Source organism: Lactuca virosa, chromosome 7 (assembly GCF_052849685.1).
Source record: "Lactuca virosa cultivar CGN04683 chromosome 7, Lactuca_virosa_CGN04683_v6, whole genome shotgun sequence".
Taxonomy (NCBI): domain Eukaryota; kingdom Viridiplantae; phylum Streptophyta; class Magnoliopsida; order Asterales; family Asteraceae; genus Lactuca; species Lactuca virosa.
In genome coordinates, this window is record NC_136432.1 from 15,704,734 (window position 1) to 15,724,458 (window position 19,725).

Sequence of the window (19,725 nt, forward strand, 5' to 3'; positions counted from 1 at the left end):
GAGTAACAAAAAAATCTTTTATTAAGAAGCGATATGTTTTGAGTAAAGCAGACAGTGGCCACAACATCAGCCCAAAAGTAAAGAGGCAGTAATGCGAACGAAAGCATAGTCCTTGCTGCCTCACACAACGAACGGTCTCGTATTTCAACAATCCCGTTTTGATGTGGAGTGTAGGGAGTAGAAAAGTTATGAGATACTCCCTTATCAGTGAGCAATTCATCGAACTCTTGGTTCTTGAACTCTAGACCATTTTCGCTTCGAATATTGCGAACCACCTTTCGCAGTTGCAACTCTATTTGTTTGATGAAATCTTTGAGTCTAGGAGTCGCTTCAGATTTCTGCTTAAGAAAGAACACCCAAGTTAAACGAGAAAAATCATCTACAATAACAAGAATATATTTGTTACCGCCAATACTTTCGATTGCAGATGGGACACAAAGATCAATATGGAGTAGTTCAAGTGGCTCGATGACCTTCGTGTTTACTATAGTAGGATGACTTTTCCTACTTTGCTTTCCCATTTCACATGCGGCACAGATATGATCTTTTTCATACTTCAAGAGAGGAATACCACACACATAATCACCAAGAACTAGCTTGTTGATGTCTTTGAAGTTGAGGTGTGAAAGCCTCTTATGCCACAGCCAACTATCGTCTATTGTAGCCTTCGTGAGCAGACAAATAGAAGGTTTCCCTCGAATCGTATTGATATCCAAAGGATACATCTCGCCTTTTCGTTTTGATTTAAGCAATACTTATTTCGTCTTCTTTTCGATAGTTTCAGATCCTTCATCATCAAATGAGACCTTTAGACCTGTACCCACTACTAACTGGGAAACACTTATTAAGTTGTGTTGCAGTCCCTCAACATACGCCACTTTGCGAATCGAGAATTCACCATTCGTTATCATGCCATATCCTTTGATTTCTCCAAGTGCATTGTTGCAAAACTTCACGAGACCTCCATCCTTCAGTTCTCTATATTCTCTCAGTTCCTCCTTTCTTCCAGTCATGTGACGTGAACAGCCACTGTCAATATACAATTATGTGTCAAAGTGTTCGTCACAAATTACCTGCAAGAATTAAGCAGATTTAGGAACACAAAATGTGTTTGGGTCCTCGTAAGCCTTTTATAGAAACAGGATAAGCAATAGAGAGATCAATCATGTAGGTTTGTTTCATTAAATTTGTTTGATCTTTCTTCTTTATTGTGAAAACCTTGATTTTTTTGTTTTCCGTTTCTTCAGAATCAGATTGAATTTTTTTATTTTTAGCTTGATTCTTGACGAATTCTTTCTTAACTCTCTTAGGGTTAGCATTCGATTTCTTAGTTTGAGCTTTAGGATTCGAGACTAACTTTCCCTTTCCCTTGAAATCATTTGGTGAAGCATTAGAGGGATGAGTATTTGGTTTCCCAGTGTGCTTCTTTTGATAAGAGGGATGAGTTTTTGGAACGAAGTTCACTTTTGAGTTGCAAGAATGTCAATGAGAGCACTGACTAGGATTTGTCTTCGAACGAACATTCGTTCTTTGATTGAAAGGTTTTTCTCTGTGAACATAGTTGGAATTTTGGGATTTCCAAAATTTCATCCTTTCATTGAGATTGTTCTGGTATCTTCGATTCCTTAATCGCTTTTGCTCAGCGAGTTGTTCAGCGGGCTTGTGAATGTTCACTTGTGGTTTCGCTTTCTTGGCATAGGTTTCGTCCTTCGCTGGAAGAGGTATGGTTTTGTTTTGAACTTCCTTGGTACCACGTGGGCTACCCTTCTCAAATGTTGATCGATTATTCACTGGTTCTGCCACATATCGACCTTTAACTCTCCAAGAGATTCTTTCACATAGACTATTCGTTTCTTCTGCATTATCAATTGGTGCGGACCAAAAGAATTCATCACAACCATCTTTGTTGTCTTCATTAACGATGGACGTTAGTTCGACAGTTTGATTTTTGTCTAGTCCCCCAGTGGCAACACTTGATTTGGTACAGTTTGGACTTTTGGAAAAACAGTTGCTTTCGCTTTTAGTGTTTTTGGTTGATTTTGAGAAATACGCGCGAATTCAACCGAATTTTCAGAAATCAAATCTTTTATTGGTAGAGGTTCGTTTTTAACAAACTCTGAGCAATCCACTTCGTCCTCCACTGAAATTTCGCTCATGTCACTATCCTCATCGAATTCAGAGGTACTTTCAATATTTATTTTATTTTCTGAACTCAATTTGGCATTCAATGAGTCGAATTTTAGTACAATCTCAGACTTGATTTGCTTCTTATCTTTTTCATCTAAAAGTTGTTTCAACATATTTTTGTGGTCTTTGGACTTAATATAAGATTCAATTCGTTCTAGTCCAACCCTGTATGCATCAGAAGTTTCTTCTGACAAAACTATGGATTCACAATTATAACAATCGATCGACATCAATTTCATCTTTCTTTAATTCCAGAAATGGTAAGATCATTTTGTGAATTTTCTCACCAATTCCGCAATCAAGGTGCAACTGAGTAATGTTAAAGTAAAGCCTTTTAGCAATCAAACAAAAAATGTTACGTTGTTTTAAAAGCTTCAAATTGTCACGTTGCAAATAAATTAATTGATCCTTAGACTTAGATGACTCCGACTCAATCTTCTCAATCCACATTCACCTCTCATCACTCTTTAATGAAACCCTGCTCAATTGATCGGTTAGGTTAGAGTTTGTTAACCGTGTTCGTTTCAAACTATCACTAATGCTTGAAAAAGTAAATTTTAGATCGTTCAATTTGGTTTCATATTTAGAAACAGGTATGTGTAGAGACTCGATAATGGAATTTACCTTGTTAATCAGTTGTTCGCATTCGTTGATCTGCTCTGGAACTGGTCGTGCAGCGAAACAACTGTCGTCTCCTCTTCCACTTCCAGTGGCACTCGTTTGTGATCCCTCGCTTGTCACCATCAAACACCTGCCTGCAAACAGAGAACTTTCCTCCTTTGCAACGAATCCCCTTCCATGCGTGGGCTTGCGAACTTCATCATCCTCTGAATCTGTCGACCAGACTTCGACCCCTCCAAACTCATCTTCTGCAACATTTTTCTGCACAATCAAAGCAGGCATAGAGTTATCAACAGTTTTCTTCCACTTGATCTCCTCTATCTTTCGCATGTGATATGCCTCATCATCTTCTCCTTCTTTTCTCTCATTCAACTTCCTCAGCATGCAATCCTTGGCCAAATGGTTTTTGCCATGACAATAGTTACAGTCATAGCCAGAGTCACCAACGACCTTTTTATCCTTTTTCTCATCTTCCTTTTGAGAAGCACTTTTATTTTCTTCCTTCACCTTTTCCGAGCTGTAACTTCCTTGCCAATTTCTATTCTTGTTCAATGAAAATTTCTTCCTTGCGAATCTCTTGGGATTTGAAACCATCAAGGCATACTCTTGATTGGTGAGATCACATTCAGAGTGATCAGATTCAGATCCATCCTCTGCAACTGTTTTGCCTTTTGCAACAAGAGCTAGAGACCCCATACTGGAAACAACCTTCGCTTCCTTTGACACTTCGCTTTCATGAGCTTTAAGAATACCAACCAACTTAGCCAAAGTATAACTCTTAAACTGCTCGTGCGCCTTAACTGTAGAGACAACTGCCATCCATTCAGACCTAAGTCCATTCATAAATGTAACCTTCTGCTCGATCACTTCTCTTCCAATTTCGTGTTTGGTCATCCTGCTCAGAAGATGGTTGTAGCGATTGAAGGTATGGCTCAGATTTTCTTCTGGCTTTTGTGTGAAATCCCCAAACTCCAAAAGCAGGAGTGTTTGAGTTGAATGCTCAAGGTATGCGTCTGTGGAGTAAAGTTCCTTGAGCCTGTCCCATATTTCTTTCGCAGTCTCACACAAGCTAACCAAGCGAAACGTGTCTGCCTGCATGGCAAATCTGATGATCCTCATAGCTTTAACATTGCTAATGAGTTTCTCTTTCTCATCTTGGGGCACGTCTTTGACATCGAGAAGCAATTAGTTGTATTCTTTCTAAGTTTTGATTTTTCTTTTGGTCTCTGTGTGAACAAATGGACCTAGAGTAATGGCTTCCCATATCAGATAACCATTGTCGTCTGAACCTAGAACATAATCTTCAAAATGGATCGCCCAAACTTCATACTCGTGAGGGAAGAGTATTAGGATCCTTGTTGTTGATCCAATACTGCTTGAGATATTCAAGGAGTTAATGCTTGAGTCGTCGTGCTGCATCTTAACAAGATCTTTGTAACCTGTTATGAATCAGTTGTGCAAACTAAACAAATAAAAGGGTAATATCAAGATCATAGTAAGTCGTCAGAAAACCAAAGAAGACGACTAAACAAGATCCTATATCAGCGAAAACCCTAGTAGCTCAACAAACAGAAGAGATGCGTATAGATTCAACAAGTAAACAAAGAACACAAAGGTAATCAAACTGATGTTGAATGATTAAAAGTCACGCCTCAGATGAACTCGATGAAGAATTTAAACTGTAGAGGCATGCTAAGGTTTACAAGAGTTTCTTTATCAAAAGCGTTAACTATCTACGGTGCATGCATGGACTATTAATACTCAAACCCTAATTAATGAGACGGCATGGACAGGCCCAATACCGAATACAAAAGGGACTAACTAAACAAGCCCAAAGACGCAACACTTAACACCTTACATAGTTTAATTCAAAATCCCTCATTTTATAATTTCTATTTTGACTAGGATGTGCCTGATGCAAAAAGGCATTGTCCATTAGGATGTGTCCCTAAGGATTCGACCCTGCTTCCTCGTGTTATATTTTTAGTGCAACCAACAGTGAAATATTATTTGCTTCATACGAGCGCGAAAGTGTGTTAACAGTGGTTCTTGTTGAGTTTCTTCTTTAGTGGATCTCTGTTTGTTTATGAAAACCATTTTGTGTGTGTTTAGCTACCAATGATCGAGCACTAGACTGTAAGATTCTTTAAAGTACCCTTGGATGATCTATCAAGTGGTTACGCGCCTGAGTCGGAATGGGAAATTAGTTATGAAATGACGTTATGATTCATTCATTGGTATACTTGTGGGAGCGTTGGGATAGTGATGACTTGTCAAGAAGTCAATTGAGCAACAGAAGCCCTTTTAGGCATGGTCATTTAGATTAGTGATGTACCGAGTGGTTATGGTCAGTATGTTTCTAGCATACGTTTCTTCATTGGTAGCAGTGTTCCGAGTTGAGGGGACTTGGGATATGTATATAACAAGATAATCATCAGTCTTAAAGCATGATTTTTTTGGTTTTCAGGAAGAGGGGTTTCTGGTCTTGTGAATTTTATCGTTGGGTCTGATTTGTGATTGCAGTATAAGAAGTTTCCAGTGAGTAGTTTTGCTAAGAGTTTTGTTATATTGAAATGGCGACAATGTATTGATTTCGAGTGGTCTTAGGAATGCCTGTTGTGGATGCATCGAAGTAGCGAGTGGTTTGGAGAACTCGCAAAGGATTTGCGTAAGGTTTGTCTTCTTCAATATAGGCAGGGCGGATTTTGAGGACGAAATCCAATTCAAATGGGGGACAATTGTAACACCCGACTTCCGATTATGCTTTTCTCATACTTTGATTGGTGGTTATAAAGCCCAAGGAAAGGAACAAGTGAAGATCAAAGCTTAAAAGAATTAATCTTAAAAAAAACTAAAAACTGATAATCTAGGATTTTGTATTGAAGGTGCCAGGGCGCCAAACCCATAGGATGATCGATTTTATTATGGTTTTGGGGACTATTTAAAGCACATTATTTCTGAGGGTTTTCCAGTCTCAGCCTCTATCAATCCTAGAACATCCATTGAGAGAAATCATAGCTTCTTTTGAGTGTTGTGAACTTGTCCTCTCTCATTGAACCAGTTTTTGTGCTTATTTAGGTGTTTTGGTGAAATTTAAAGATCAAGACTGTTTCCTTTGTTGCAAAAAAAGGTGGTTCCAAGTGTAGATCTAGCAATCTCACTCTATTTCTAAACCTTTGGGAGTATAAATTTCATGCCTTGTTCTTTAGTTGTTGAAATCTTGTTATATTTGTTTTTTGGGAACATTTTTGTCCTTTTGCTTGTGTTCTTGGAGTTGACAAAACTTCGACACCTTTTAAACACATTGGTTTACTCTCTAGACTTGGAAAAATGAGATCTTGTGTTTTCCCATGACTTAAAGTTTAGATCTTGTTTGTAACGAACATCGTAATGGATAAAGTTGGAAACTTTATCCATTAGGGTGGTGTTGATAATCAAATCTGAGAGTTGGAGCCTCGACTTAATGGATGAAGTCAAAATAAGCTTTGGAAACCAACCTAGGCATCGGGGCATCTTTTGGGGGCTACGGGGCATCTTTGCGTTTTTCTGATTTGCATCTTTTTTGTCCCGAAATCGAGTATTTTGTCTTGTACAGGCAGCATAGCGCTCAAAAAGGGGAGTTGGGTGCCTTTGACCATAATGTTGACTTTTTTACTTTTTGAATAAGTGCAACATTGGGTCAAACTTTAGGGTTATGGGTTATAGACTGAGGTTTGACCTCTATTGAGTGGTTAAGTGGTTCGTGACACCAACCGCGCAGGTTTCGTGTGCAGTTGTGATTTCTGGGTTACAACGATGTGAGTCTTCTCACTATATTACGTAGTACATTGGATGTTAATGTATGTTTGTTATTTGTATGCTTACATGTTTCTTGGGTTGGGCTTGCATGATTGAAACAAACTTGTTGGGCTAGGCCCATTATTTTGCATTGTATGTGGTATTTTAAGGAACTCGTTAAGCTTTGGCTTACAATTATGGATCAAATATTTTCAGATACTTCTAGTGATCGTGGGAACACTACAAGAAAAAACACCATTAGCGGCGACGTCATTAGCAGCGACGGCACCATTAGCGGCGACATTTTTACATGTCGTCGCTAATGGTGTCGTCGCCGCTAATGGCGTCGTCGCTAAAGGTTGAAATCACGATCTGTGTGCTTGTTCAAGAAACAACCATATATGTTGATAACAAAACCCAATCGAACGACTGATATCCCTTCCATCGTACAATAGCATTATCGGCGACACAAATAGCGGCGATTTGTCGCCGCTAATGCCCGAAAATTATTGACCGCTAAGAACTCCCTCCAATTACCCCAATTTAGTCGTCGCTAATGCCTGAAAATTATCTTCATCTACATCGATTCCAGCTTTCATTCCCAGATTTCAACAAAAATTGAGTGGTTTCATACTCCGGCGATTTCGACTTCCAAACCCTCGATTGGTTCCATACCATCGGCAACGATTACCGACTTTCACCACCACAACACCGACGATTGATAACCATCAAGATATCACGATTACCAGCCACAAATCGAGCATCACTGACGATGGTTCATGTTTCTCCTCCTTTCTTTCTCTTTCTTTTTCTCCTCTCACCAAGATTACCCATTTAGTTGCAACAATTATGGGTTTCCGGCCATTCGAGCACCACCACTCTCTTTCTCTGCTCTTCTCGGCGACTTCACACCACCATTACTGTATTATGGGCGAGCACAGGTTCTTTCACTGATAATATATATATATATATATATATATATATATATATATATATATATATATATATATATAATCGGTAGTTTGCTTTATGATTTATTAATTGTTATTTTGGTTTATGTTAATAGTTTAACTTGGAAGTTTATATGTTGTTAATTATTATGTAGTTGAAGAATCTTCGATCAATGTTCAACGATTCGACGTGTACAATGGAACTTCTAGGAGGGAACGAGGGTGGCAGGGATGATGACACGGCGGATTAGATCTTTTATTAGACATTGTAGTATAACATAAATTTATAAGACTTTTGTTATTTAATTTATGTATGTATGGTATTATAAAACTCGGATGTTATGTAATCATTTTTCTAAATTTAACGTATCGATTTTTCTGCATTTAACATATCGGTTTTTTGCATTTAACGTTATTATGTATCGGGTTTTGGACACCCGACAATGGCTCATTTAAAAACTTTAAAAAAAAATAGCGGCGACATGAGCATTAGCGGCGGCATTCAGCATTAGCAGCGATTTTCTGAGCAATAGCGACAGAGCAGCAGCGGCGACACAATAGTGGCGACTTGTCGTTGGTAAAGGCATAAGCCGCGATATTGGTGAGCAATAGCGGCGATTTGTCGCCGGTAATACACTTATTTCTTGTAATGGAAGGCAAAAGTGTGTTGTACATACATCAACAATATATGATTTGAGATTTTGCGATGTTTTATTTATAACTCTGATTTAGGATTTCGGTTTAATAACATATGGTATTATCTTAATTACAACTTTATGAAATTGGGTATTTATCTGTATTTTAAAAAAATATTATGAAAATTAGGACTTTACACTCCCTAATTTTCGGATAAAGCCCGCTCCTCTAATCGAGATGAAGTAGATTATGAATCATTCTTATAGAAATTGGCACTACAAGAAGTGCGGGCATTAGCGGCGACGTCTGTCGCCGCTAAAGGTATTAGCGGCGACTTGTCGCTGCAAATACGTCGTCGCTAATGCCCTGTTAGTCGCCGCTAATATAAACCTGTCGCCGCTAATACTTCACTGTCGCCGCTAATATATATCTGTCGCCGCTAAAGGCGTTGCCGTAAAAACTGTTTTCATTTTTTTTGTTTATTTAATATTAAAGTTATAAAAAACAATATAACATTTATAAAACCTGTTACAATTTTATAAAATATTAATCCACAATTTTATAAAATCTATTACACATTTATAAAATATGTTACATTTAACCCATACACAACCAAAAACAATATAACTTTTATAAAATATTGATCCACAATCCAAAATATTAGTCCATACAACCTAAAGTATTCTTCTAAACAAGCATGTCATAAAATCCTAAAATTCCTACTCGTCGTCATCACTCTCATCATTTCCTTCATTAATTGGTGGTGGCAATGAACGAAACCACTCTTCCAATGCCGCAGAACATGACGGGTCCTTCAGTATCGTTTGCAGCATTTCCAACTACAAAGAAAACAAAATATATTACCAACATATCATAATAGTATTATACTTTTCAAAAATTACCAAAATAAAAAAATACCAACATATCTATAACCAGCATAACATTATAGCATTCTACTTTCCAAAACTTACCAAACTACAAAATATCAACATATCAAACCATAACCAACATACCATTATAGCATTCTACTTTCCAAAAATTACCAAACTACAAAATATCAACATATCAAACCATAACCAACATATCATTATAGCATTTTACTTTCCAAAAATTACCAAACTACAAAATATCAACATATCAAGCTAGAACCAACATATCATTATAGCATTCTACTTTCCAAAAATTACCAAACTACAAAATATCAACATATCAAACCATAACCAACATATCATTATAGCATTCTACTTTCCAAAAATTATCAAACTACAAAATATCAACATATCAAACCATAACCAACATATCATTATAGCAGTCTACTTTCCATTATAGCATTGTAGTATATACTAAACAAACAATTACCAACATATCATTATAGCATCCTACTTTTTTCGTTTTTCCATTATAGCATTATACTTTTCAACAAACAAACAATTACCTGTGATTCTGGTGGTTCTTGTGTCATTGGTTGTTCCTGATCGTACATAGACACAACGGTAGGAGGTTTACGCCCAATGTCTCTGATATGTCCGCGTCAAACACCCAATACTTTTTCAAAACATTTTCTTGTATCACTTGGCGTTAGACCGCTTGCTGAAAAAGAAGCTTGGGTTTGTTGATTGATCTCCTGAAGTAAAGCATTCTGTATTTTCAAAAAATGATAAACATCCTAAAAATTAGATTACTAAATACCATTGACGATATAAACACTTATATGAAAATACAAATTAACCACTTACGTATTGTTGCTCGACTGCAGGACTATAAAATACCCCATGGCGATTGGAATTAGCCTTACGAAATGCTTCGATTCGAGTGATATCCTATTTAACATTCAAAATTAGAATAATTATACTTTAAATAAACATTTAAATATATCATAACTTGTTGTACGAGCGCGACCCCGCTCTGTTTACAACTAGTTGTTTTGCACGAACTTCTTTGTTTGACGCCAAACGCCTTAAAAATTCGAGAGATTGAAAATGTTCGACTGTCTTCGCCTAAGGGGGAGGGGGGTTGTTTAGTGCCATTGGGATATCTGTAGGCCCCCGATTTGCTTAAAATAAGAATGGGCTTCACTTTTTCGGCCACTGTAAATTTTTGCAATACTCGAATCAATGCTCCGCAACAATTGCGCACGCTCCGAATCCAAGTTAACCTTATCCAAATCAAACTTATTCTACAAATACAAAAAAGTTAATTAAATAACTATCACAACTAAACTTAAAATATTATCCAAGTTACCTTTATATGCATAACTGTAGCATTCCTTAACGCGGGGGAAACATTGTCCCAACCAGATACATTGAAAGGGACGGTGTTCCACAAATACCTCCCAATTTCATGTGTAAACTAATTGGCAGGCTTCCCGACAGGGGAATATGTGATCTCCCTGTCGAAATCCAAATCCACAGGCTTTCCCTTGTTTGCCCGTATCCATTTTTCTAGCTCTATATTCTTTGACAATCCCCTTTCTTTTCTTTGGAAGCTCGACTAAAAAAATACAATTAAGAATATTAGTCACGATAACTTATAATAAATTAATGAAAATGGCTAATAAATATATCATAATAAAACTTACCATCATGTTTATGCTGCCCGCGACCATAGCCTCCTGGAGGTGGTGGATCCCCAGCTCCATCACCTCCGTAACCCAGGCCCATAACATCGGCCATCATAACAAAGAATATCGCCCACGTAAACCTCATTTGTTGCCTGTAAAATTACAAGATGTACAATATAGAAATACAATATGAATAAAAGTTAGTTACCCTACAAAATTATAAGATATGCAATATAGACAAACAACATAGATAAAAGTTAAACAGAAAATATGAATAAAAGTTAAAATTCAAATAAAGTTTCTATTACAAAAAAAATACATTTGATTTTTTTAATCAGAATCTCCATCATATACTTCAATGTCTTCTTCATCAGTATCATAATCAGAATCATCATCATCATAATTAGTCTCTTCATCGGAAACATTATCGACTCTACCAGTTGGCGGAAGTACTTCAGTATCGTCTTCATCATCATAATCAACATTGTTTTGAGCTACATCAACATTGTTTTGAAAGTATTGTGAGAAGTCGATAAAAAGTATAGCTTCAGATGAAGAGTTGTTTTAAACTACCCCCTGTATTCGAGGTTCCTTCATCGATGTTGGTATCATTTTCTCTCGACTCCCACATAACATTGTCAGTAACATCAGCCATCTCGTTACTTGGTGACATGACATCTACAACTAGAGGAATTAAAGGTTCACTGTGATATATCCACATTTCGTATGACCGACAGAAACCATATATACGAACATTACGTCTCATTGCTTTCGGATCCATGAAGTAACGATTATCACATTGCTCACATGGACATCTGGTTTCACCTTTACAATCTATGTGTAACATGGATCTCTGGAACAAAGAGTCAAGTCCTAGCTGGAACTCAGGAGACTGACGATGTGGATTAGTAGTCCAGCTTTTATCAATAGACATGATGCAACTGAAACATAGTTTAGTGTTTAAGGATTACTCTACGGGAAGCAAAAATCAAGTAGATTATTCATAATGTCGATGATTCAAAAAGTATTCCAACACGGGAGTTATTTCTAGTATGATTTTTGTTAGTAGTCCAGCTTTTATTAATATTTTCTTTTTATTGATTTTTGTTAATTATAACATCATAATCTGAAAAAACATATATAATCCCACAAAATGCATAAACACTTCCATATCCATCAATCCAAAGATAATCACACAACAAAATTGAAGAATACTACCAATTTACCACCCAAATTAGCACCAAAACAGAAAAATAATAGAAAATAGGGAGGAATTCGACCTTCAATGTCAAAAATTCAGAATTAGAGCTATAGGTCGCCGGTAATGGAGATGGTCGGCGGTGTGGCAGTCTTGTGGTGGCAGGAGCGGCTGGTGGTCGGCAGTCGCTTGGGTCGCCGGTCCTCTAAGTTCGTCGCCGGTTTTCAGTGAGAGACGCAAAAAGGAACGACACAGAATGAGAAAAGGAAGCTGATGGGGGTTATTTGTAAAGGCCTTTAGCGGCGACACCCTTGAGGGAAAAGTCAGCGCGTTTTTTCGTTCCTCTACGACCCTTGGATTGAAAACAAATCGGACGGATAGAGCTCGTTTGACGCGGATCGCTATTAGGTTGGCATTAGCGGCGACGCAGGGCATTAGCGGCGACATGTAACGCGTCAATTACATGTCGTCGATAATGACCTGCGTCGCCGCTAATGCCATCATTTCTTGTAGTGTGGGATGATGATCCACCAGTTGCGAAGCCTTGTTCAAACCTGAAGAAAAGTAGAGCATTCATGTAGGTTTCGGATTCATTATTGTTGTTGCAGTACTGCGGGCATAAAGTGGAGTTGAGATCAATTCCATTTCTATTTAGATAAATACGGGTCGGAAAAGTCGGAAGACGAGTATGTCACATTAAAATGTTGATTTTAGCTTGTACAAATTGTTTCCAACTTGTTATGAAATGATTTTGCGTGAAAATAGTTTAAGCTCGTATAATTTTGTGTTGTTTGGGAATGCTATAAGTAATGAAAAACTTCTAATAATAGTTCCTGAATGATATATGTATTGAAAAACGATTGACAAAAATGCAAGGACAGTCAAAACGTTGTTTGTATGACTAGCTTGTTGCTAGTCCCTATATAGTGCTGTTGTGGTTTAAAAAGAGGCAAAAATGAAAAACACTCTTAACAAATATAAAAATAATTCAATCATTCTTGGGGCATAAATAACAAGAAAAACAATAATAATTTATTATGATAAAAACAAGGAAGAAACGATTGTGGGGTTTGATTAATCCAATTGCTATCCTATATAGTGGGTCTTTCTCTCTCATTCTCTTTTCTCTCACATTCTTATTTGTAGCTTCCTTCTCTCTTGTCTTTGAGAACGCACACACATAAACACAAGGAGGTCAGATCCCAAAGGTGGTTAATCTGTCCATCAATCAATCCATATACATTGTTCAGTCAATCTTATCAATCAATCAAATCAAACTGTGAGAGAGTATCAAACAGGAGAGAGAGTAGAAAGGGCAAAGGTGAGGAAAAACATGTCATCTTCAGCTGCTTTTTCACCGGACCACCACCACCACCACCTCTCTCCTCCCTCCGAGCAGCTCTGCTATGTCCAATGCAACTTCTGTGATACTGTACTCGCGGTACAAAACATCATCATCATCGTTATCATCTGTATCACTGTATATATATATATATATATATATATATATATATATATATATATATATATATATATATATATATATATATATATATCCTGTTCAAGTCATCACAATCTTTGATTACTATCGACTTTGTTATTTTCCAATTTCCTTGATGTATATATTCTTGAATCTCAGTAAATTATGACAAGAATACTCTCTGCTACGTTACCATAATCGATCTTTATGATGATCTTCAACTCAATTTTTCATGATTTTTATTACTTATGCTGAAAAAAAAAATATTTTTATAACTTTTTGCTATTGTAGGTGAGCGTTCCTTGCAGCAGTTTGTTCACTACCGTTACTGTTCGATGTGGCCACTGCACTAATCTCTTGTCTGTCAACATGCGAGCTCTTCTCTTTCCTGCTTCAGCCGCAGCTGTTGCCGCCAACGCCGCAGCTAATCAACTCCATCTTGCCCATAATTTCTTCTCTCCTCAAAACCTTATGGTATAAATCAATGAACTTATAATTTTAGTGAAGACGATATTAACTTTATACGACTCTCAATAGATTTCAAAAGAGAGAAATCCCAGATTAGTTTTTCACCAGTAACTAAATCTTTCGTGTAAAAAATAGAACGTGTATTAAGTATTCCCACTTTGTTTATGTGTGTGTGTGTATAGCTTAATCGAGGAATGCAGTTAGCTAGCCATTGGACATCATTTCGAAATAAAATGTAATGAACATCTACCCTCCGATTTCTACCCAAGATGTTTTCTTGAAAAATGGAATCTAGGGTTAGGGTTTTGCATTTACTAATTCTTTTCTTTTTCTTGGTTTTTGGTTTCGATTCCCCCAAGTTCTCTACGGTTTTTTTTTAACACTTTCCATTGTTGGGATCTGGGTTTACTTCCATTCTCCCCACTACTTCTTGGCATGTATGGTATAGAACATGGGTTTTCGAGAAAACCATAAGAGTTGCTTAAAAGTATAAACATTGATATTGTAAACACAATTCTCTACAATAATGTATATACATGTTCACTTAACATCTGAAAACATTTTCAGGATGAGATGAGAAACGCCCCATCCAATTTGTTCATCAACCATCCAAATCCAAATGAGCCCGTTACTCCTGTTCGAATTGATGAGCTTCCCAAACCTCCCGTGGCAAACAGACGTAAGAGATATGTCCTTTTGATCTTTGATTTCTACGTTTTAATTCACCAACTTCACTTCAAATCTTTTAAGAAGATAAAACAGTATATATTCATTAATTTAACTTGCATTATAATATACTATTTTCTAAACAAGAGTAGTTTTGAGAAAATACTTCAGTGTTCGTACTTCATAAAAGTTTATACTCAGTTAGGGTCTTTTTTTTAAGTTTGTCAATTGGGGTCTTAAATTATTATTTTTGGTAAGAAGAAAAACTCACTTTCTCTAGATTTTATTTCTTGCCTTTCCCTCTTCTTCTTTGTTATTTCTGAATATAATAGCTTTGTACAACCATAAAAGCAACTTTACTTCAGCAACTTTCCACTTACATTTCTGATCAGCAAGGAAACCCTAATATACTGGGTTAAAACAACAGTCATAGTTAATAAAAGGTTGACACATTCTCCACAACACAATAACACAAACACAAGCAAATGATCTAGCTCAAAAAAGACCACTTATTAATAACTTTTTTCTTGTATTGTTTACAATATTTAGTGCCTTTTTATCTTCTTGCAGTTCAAAATGGTTAATTGACAAAAGATCTCTGTCCTTTTTCTTTGTTTTTTCCGTTTGCATGTGTATCAAAATCAGATAGTGTATCTACCACATCATATAAAATGGTTAGAATTCTATGATAGATAGAGATAATGATGATGTTATGATAGGAGAGAGAGAGAGAGAGAGAGAGAGAGAGAGAGAGAGAGAGAGAGAGAGAGAAGCAAGTCTACAAAATAGTCAGCAGTGAAACGATTTTTATGTAATGTCTGTTTACTTGTCGCTATGTTTGTCTTCTATTTGCAGCTCCAGAGAAGCGCCAAAGAGTGCCTTCTGCTTACAACAGATTCATCAAGTAAGTAACTTTAACCTTTAACAAAAAATATATTTGTGATAAAATATTATTATGCATAAAAGTATACTGTATACCCTTGTACGAAAAATAGAGGAATATGCGGTACAAACTCCGACCAACATATTTTTTTGAATATTATCTTGTTCCACAAAAAAGAGTTTGGAGGGATACATTTTTATTGGGAAAGGAAAAGAAAACAATGATTTTAGGGAATGATATTATTTTAGATATAAAAATATCTATATGTAGCAGCGACCTTAACGATATTGAATGTACATTTTTTTAGAATATATTGATGAAGAAAAGTTGTTTGTAGGATGAAGAAAATTGAACATATTATAAACATTTCAAAATATAAAAAACAAAAACAAACGTCAAATCTGAAGCTTCAAAGTACCATGATTTGAATTTTTTAGATGAAAATGTACCCTTTTAGACAGTGGAGTACAATTTATTGAATGAATTTTTTGTACTATACAAATAGTTACAAAAAGTTTGAGGTTCTATCAAAATGTACACTCCCTCTAGAAAACATTGATTATTTAACGCTATAATTGATCAACTTTACTCTTTATAGTAAATGAAAATTGCAGTAAATTATTTTTACAAAATAAAATCACCAACGCGAATTTAAATCCAATAAAAATATATCAAAGGAAAAAAAAAACATATTTTTTTGGATTCACTAACTAAAATCGATGCTCAATTTTGAAGCAAAAAGTTCGTATATTGAACATCAACAATTAATTAATGTGTGTTTTATGTTATTATTTTAATACTTTCTCTTTTTATTTCAATTACTTTCTCCGAAAAACATTATGATAAAGTTTGTATTTATTCAAACACATTAAAGTGACTGTCTTTTGAAGTACACAACTTTTTCTAATGAAAATTTAAATAAAAGTTATTTCACTGCATAGACCTGTAAAAAGCTTACTATAAAAAAAGTTGTTAAAATTAAACGTGATAATTGCAGGGAAGAGATCCAACGTATCAAAGCAGGAAACCCTGATATCAGTCACAGAGAGGCCTTCAGTGCAGCTGCAAAGAATGTAATATTAATTAATCTTTATTTACTCCTGCCTAGGGTTTCGTTTAAACTAGGGTTTCCTTTTTTAATAATTTTTCAATTTATGTTTTTTGTTTTTGAAGTGGGCCCATTTTCCTCACATCCACTTCGGACTTATGCCTGATCAACCCGTGAAGAAACCCAATGTGTGCCAACAGGTAATCCTCTTTTACCCTGGAATTTTCTATCTCACCATTTTCTCAAACATATCTATCTTGGTCCTACAGTAATCCTTTTTCCTTATCCATCATGTGCTTATGTTTCTCTGTTCATCTTTATTAATGAGAAACTCTCAGGAAAGTGTAAACCTTTTTCTGCAATGGAGTTGCTAAGCTTTTTGCTTTTATCGACATCTTTTGTTTCACTGTGTGTATCTTTGTATTTGATGTTATGCAGGAAGGAGATGATCTGCTCATGAAAGATGGATTTCTGACCACCGCCAATGTGGGTGTTTCGCCTTACTGAGTGAAAGCGCTAAGATCGATTGATATAAATAGCTAGCTAGGGTTTCTAAGTTTCCACATGCACTTTGGCTTGTCTTTGCTTGAATGTCTAATTAAGACTTCAATAATTAGGTGTTCTTGTTTTTATGCTATCGTCTTGAAATGAAAGTCTCTCACGTTATGGTGATCAATAGGGGAGAATCGGATTATAACTGGAAAAGTCTCAGTAAAGTCTAGTAGAAAGCCATTTCATCTTGACTCCATCTAATGAAGTTTGTATCAATATCATAATTGATTTCCTTTGTTTTGATCTTTTTTTTCTTATAGGATAAGCAAATAATCGGGAGCTATATATATTTGTTCTCTTTTAGGTGAGTGAATTAATTAATAGAGAATGGAGAGGACATGTGCTACGATATCTTCTTATATCATTGAATACCTACAGTTTATGAGTACGGGGTCACTTGGATTTGCACCTTTCAAGTGATGTGTTACAATTTCCTGCATTTGATCAATCTCCACCGTTGAGTTGTAGAAACGACAGTGGTGTGGATCGAACTTCAGACCTACCACCCTTCGCCACCATCATTGTTGTCCACTTCTGCTTTAATGTGCGAATAGTCTTTATGGTGCCTATAGCCACTACCAAATTAAGAGCCCATCATCCCTACCAATACCATGCCTTGACAAAATATCACGCCCTCCCTGTTAGTAAAAAATTCCTATTCTAGAGGCTACATCTCTTTCTTGCCAAACCTCTTTTATCAACACCGTTTAGCTGTCTTTTTTCTCTTTCCTTTAAAAAGGCAATATATCTAAAATAGGTACCTTCATCGGGTACAAGAAAATAAAAAAGGAAGGGAGAGGTTGTTGAAATTTTAATTAATAATTAATTACTAATAAATAGGGTTAGTTATTGTCATACGGAGTATTTCACTAGTAAAATTTACTCAATTAGCTAGCCCAGAAAATTCTAATATGGACCAATTAGCCACCAAACTCACACTACAACAATAATTAGGTGTTGCTTAAGAAGTACTCTCTAGATCAACCAATGGCGATTACATGTTGCAACATTGAACATTTAAAATTAGAAAGAATCAAATAGAAAAATATTATGACACCTAAGCAAATCGCAGTTTTGAAATATTTTTTACTTTTTTATTGTTATTCTATAAAAATATATAAAACAAATGCTACCATTCAAAGTATAATAGCAACGAATCGTAGTGTAATATAATTCTTTTAAATTTAAATATAAAACTATTTAAAGTTGAACAAAAATCATTCAAATTTTAATATTATAAACTAACTAAATATTCGTCAGAGGGTTTCCCATCGTATTTCACCTTATGTGGTGGGCGACTCCAGCTAGCTAGCCATATACACATCACGGTCGAATGTAGATTGTTATGTCAGTATTAGTCGATGGAAGTTAATTAGGCGTGTTGTTCACTATTGTATTATAGTACTATTTGTGTTGTTTTTTAAATAATTCCATCCACTGATGTGACAATTTTGTATTATTTCTCTCCTTGAAAATTCTAAAGTAGCATGTGGTGTGGAGTTTGGCAAATTTGTGACAGAACTAATAACAAACCTTAGCACTCCTCGGCAATGACCACGAGATTCAATTTTACATCATTTTGAGCATTTCATCCACATACACTTAAAGATAATGATCCTACATGCAGTCATTAGGGTGTCAATCCCAACCCGAATCCATCAACCCAACCCAATAAATAGTAGGTTGGGGTGAGATTTTTAACCTATTTAATTATACGGGTCAACCCGTCTAACTCATTTTATTAAATGAGTTGGGTTAGGATTGAAATTTCTAACTCGTTTACAATCCACCAACCCGTTTAATATTTTAAAATATTTTTTAATTTATATTTATTTAGCATTATTATTTAGTTGATCATTATATTTTTATTATTTTTATTTATCAAAAACCGTGGGTCAGTAACCATTATTAGAATTTGAGTTGGTAAAAGTGATACTCGAGTTGCATAGAATTTATAAATTAAACATTTCTAATGTTTATGGTTGTAAACACTTATTTGTGTTTGTGTTATGAGCTTATAAAGTTATTGTTGTATAATTTTCAAAGTTAAACAATTATTAAAGCTTTTAAATTGTATGTATTTTTATTTGATGAATTATTTGATTTTTAAGGGGATTTTTTGTGAAAATTTAAACAGGTCAACCCGAGTTTAACTTATTTAATAAATAGGTTGGGTTGGAAAAACAATAAACAGGTCAACCCGATTTCAACCCATTTATTAAAAAGGTTGGGTTTGGTTGGAATTTTCAACCCGTTTACTTAAAAAAGTTAAATTGGATAGATTTTCAACCCATTTAATTAAATAGTTCAACTCGTTTATGACCCTACCCAACCCATTGTCACCCCTAGTCGTCACTATGCATCAAACAACTATGAATGCATTAATTCATCCAAACACAAATTATTGGTTACATAATCAAATATGGTCATTTGTTAACAAATCCTTAGAACTATGATAGGGAGTGTGAAGTTTGTTGTTGTTTTTGCTCTCATTTGGGTCATTTGGTGCTATAGGAATGATCGTATCTTCAACAACAATAAGGTTAAGCATGCTAAAATTTTAGCAAGTGAGCGCAATTTTATAATTATTTCTGGTTTAAAAATAGAAATATAAAAGATAATCAAATCAAATGATGTCATTGTTGTACTAACACGTCTTGGCCTCTCGGGTATGCATGCTTGTAATTTTCTTCTTGCTA

At 35.5% G+C, this 19,725-nt stretch overlaps 2 protein-coding genes across 2 annotated transcripts; one reads left to right on the plus strand and one right to left on the minus strand.

The window, feature by feature from the left end:
- Positions 1-755: 755 nt before the first annotated feature.
- On the minus strand, positions 756-3,927 carry LOC145126422 (uncharacterized). The gene is made up of 4 exons (XM_079061794.1): positions 3,259-3,927; positions 2,642-3,198; positions 1,074-1,127; positions 756-1,029 (listed from the first exon to the last, which is right to left on the minus strand). The coding sequence occupies exons 1-4, from the start codon at positions 3,925-3,927 to the stop codon at positions 756-758; spliced, it is 1,554 nt and encodes a 517-aa protein (XP_078917920.1).
- A 9,195-nt stretch (positions 3,928-13,122) lies between these two features.
- AFO (Plant-specific transcription factor YABBY family protein) lies at positions 13,123-17,150 on the plus strand. Its single transcript, XM_079059412.1, has 7 exons — positions 13,123-13,370; positions 13,701-13,883; positions 14,445-14,556; positions 15,399-15,447; positions 16,424-16,499; positions 16,600-16,674; positions 16,913-17,150. The coding sequence occupies exons 1-7, from the start codon at positions 13,263-13,265 to the stop codon at positions 16,979-16,981; spliced, it is 672 nt and encodes a 223-aa protein (XP_078915538.1). The 5' UTR covers positions 13,123-13,262; the 3' UTR covers positions 16,982-17,150.
- Positions 17,151-19,725: the final 2,575 nt, after the last annotated feature.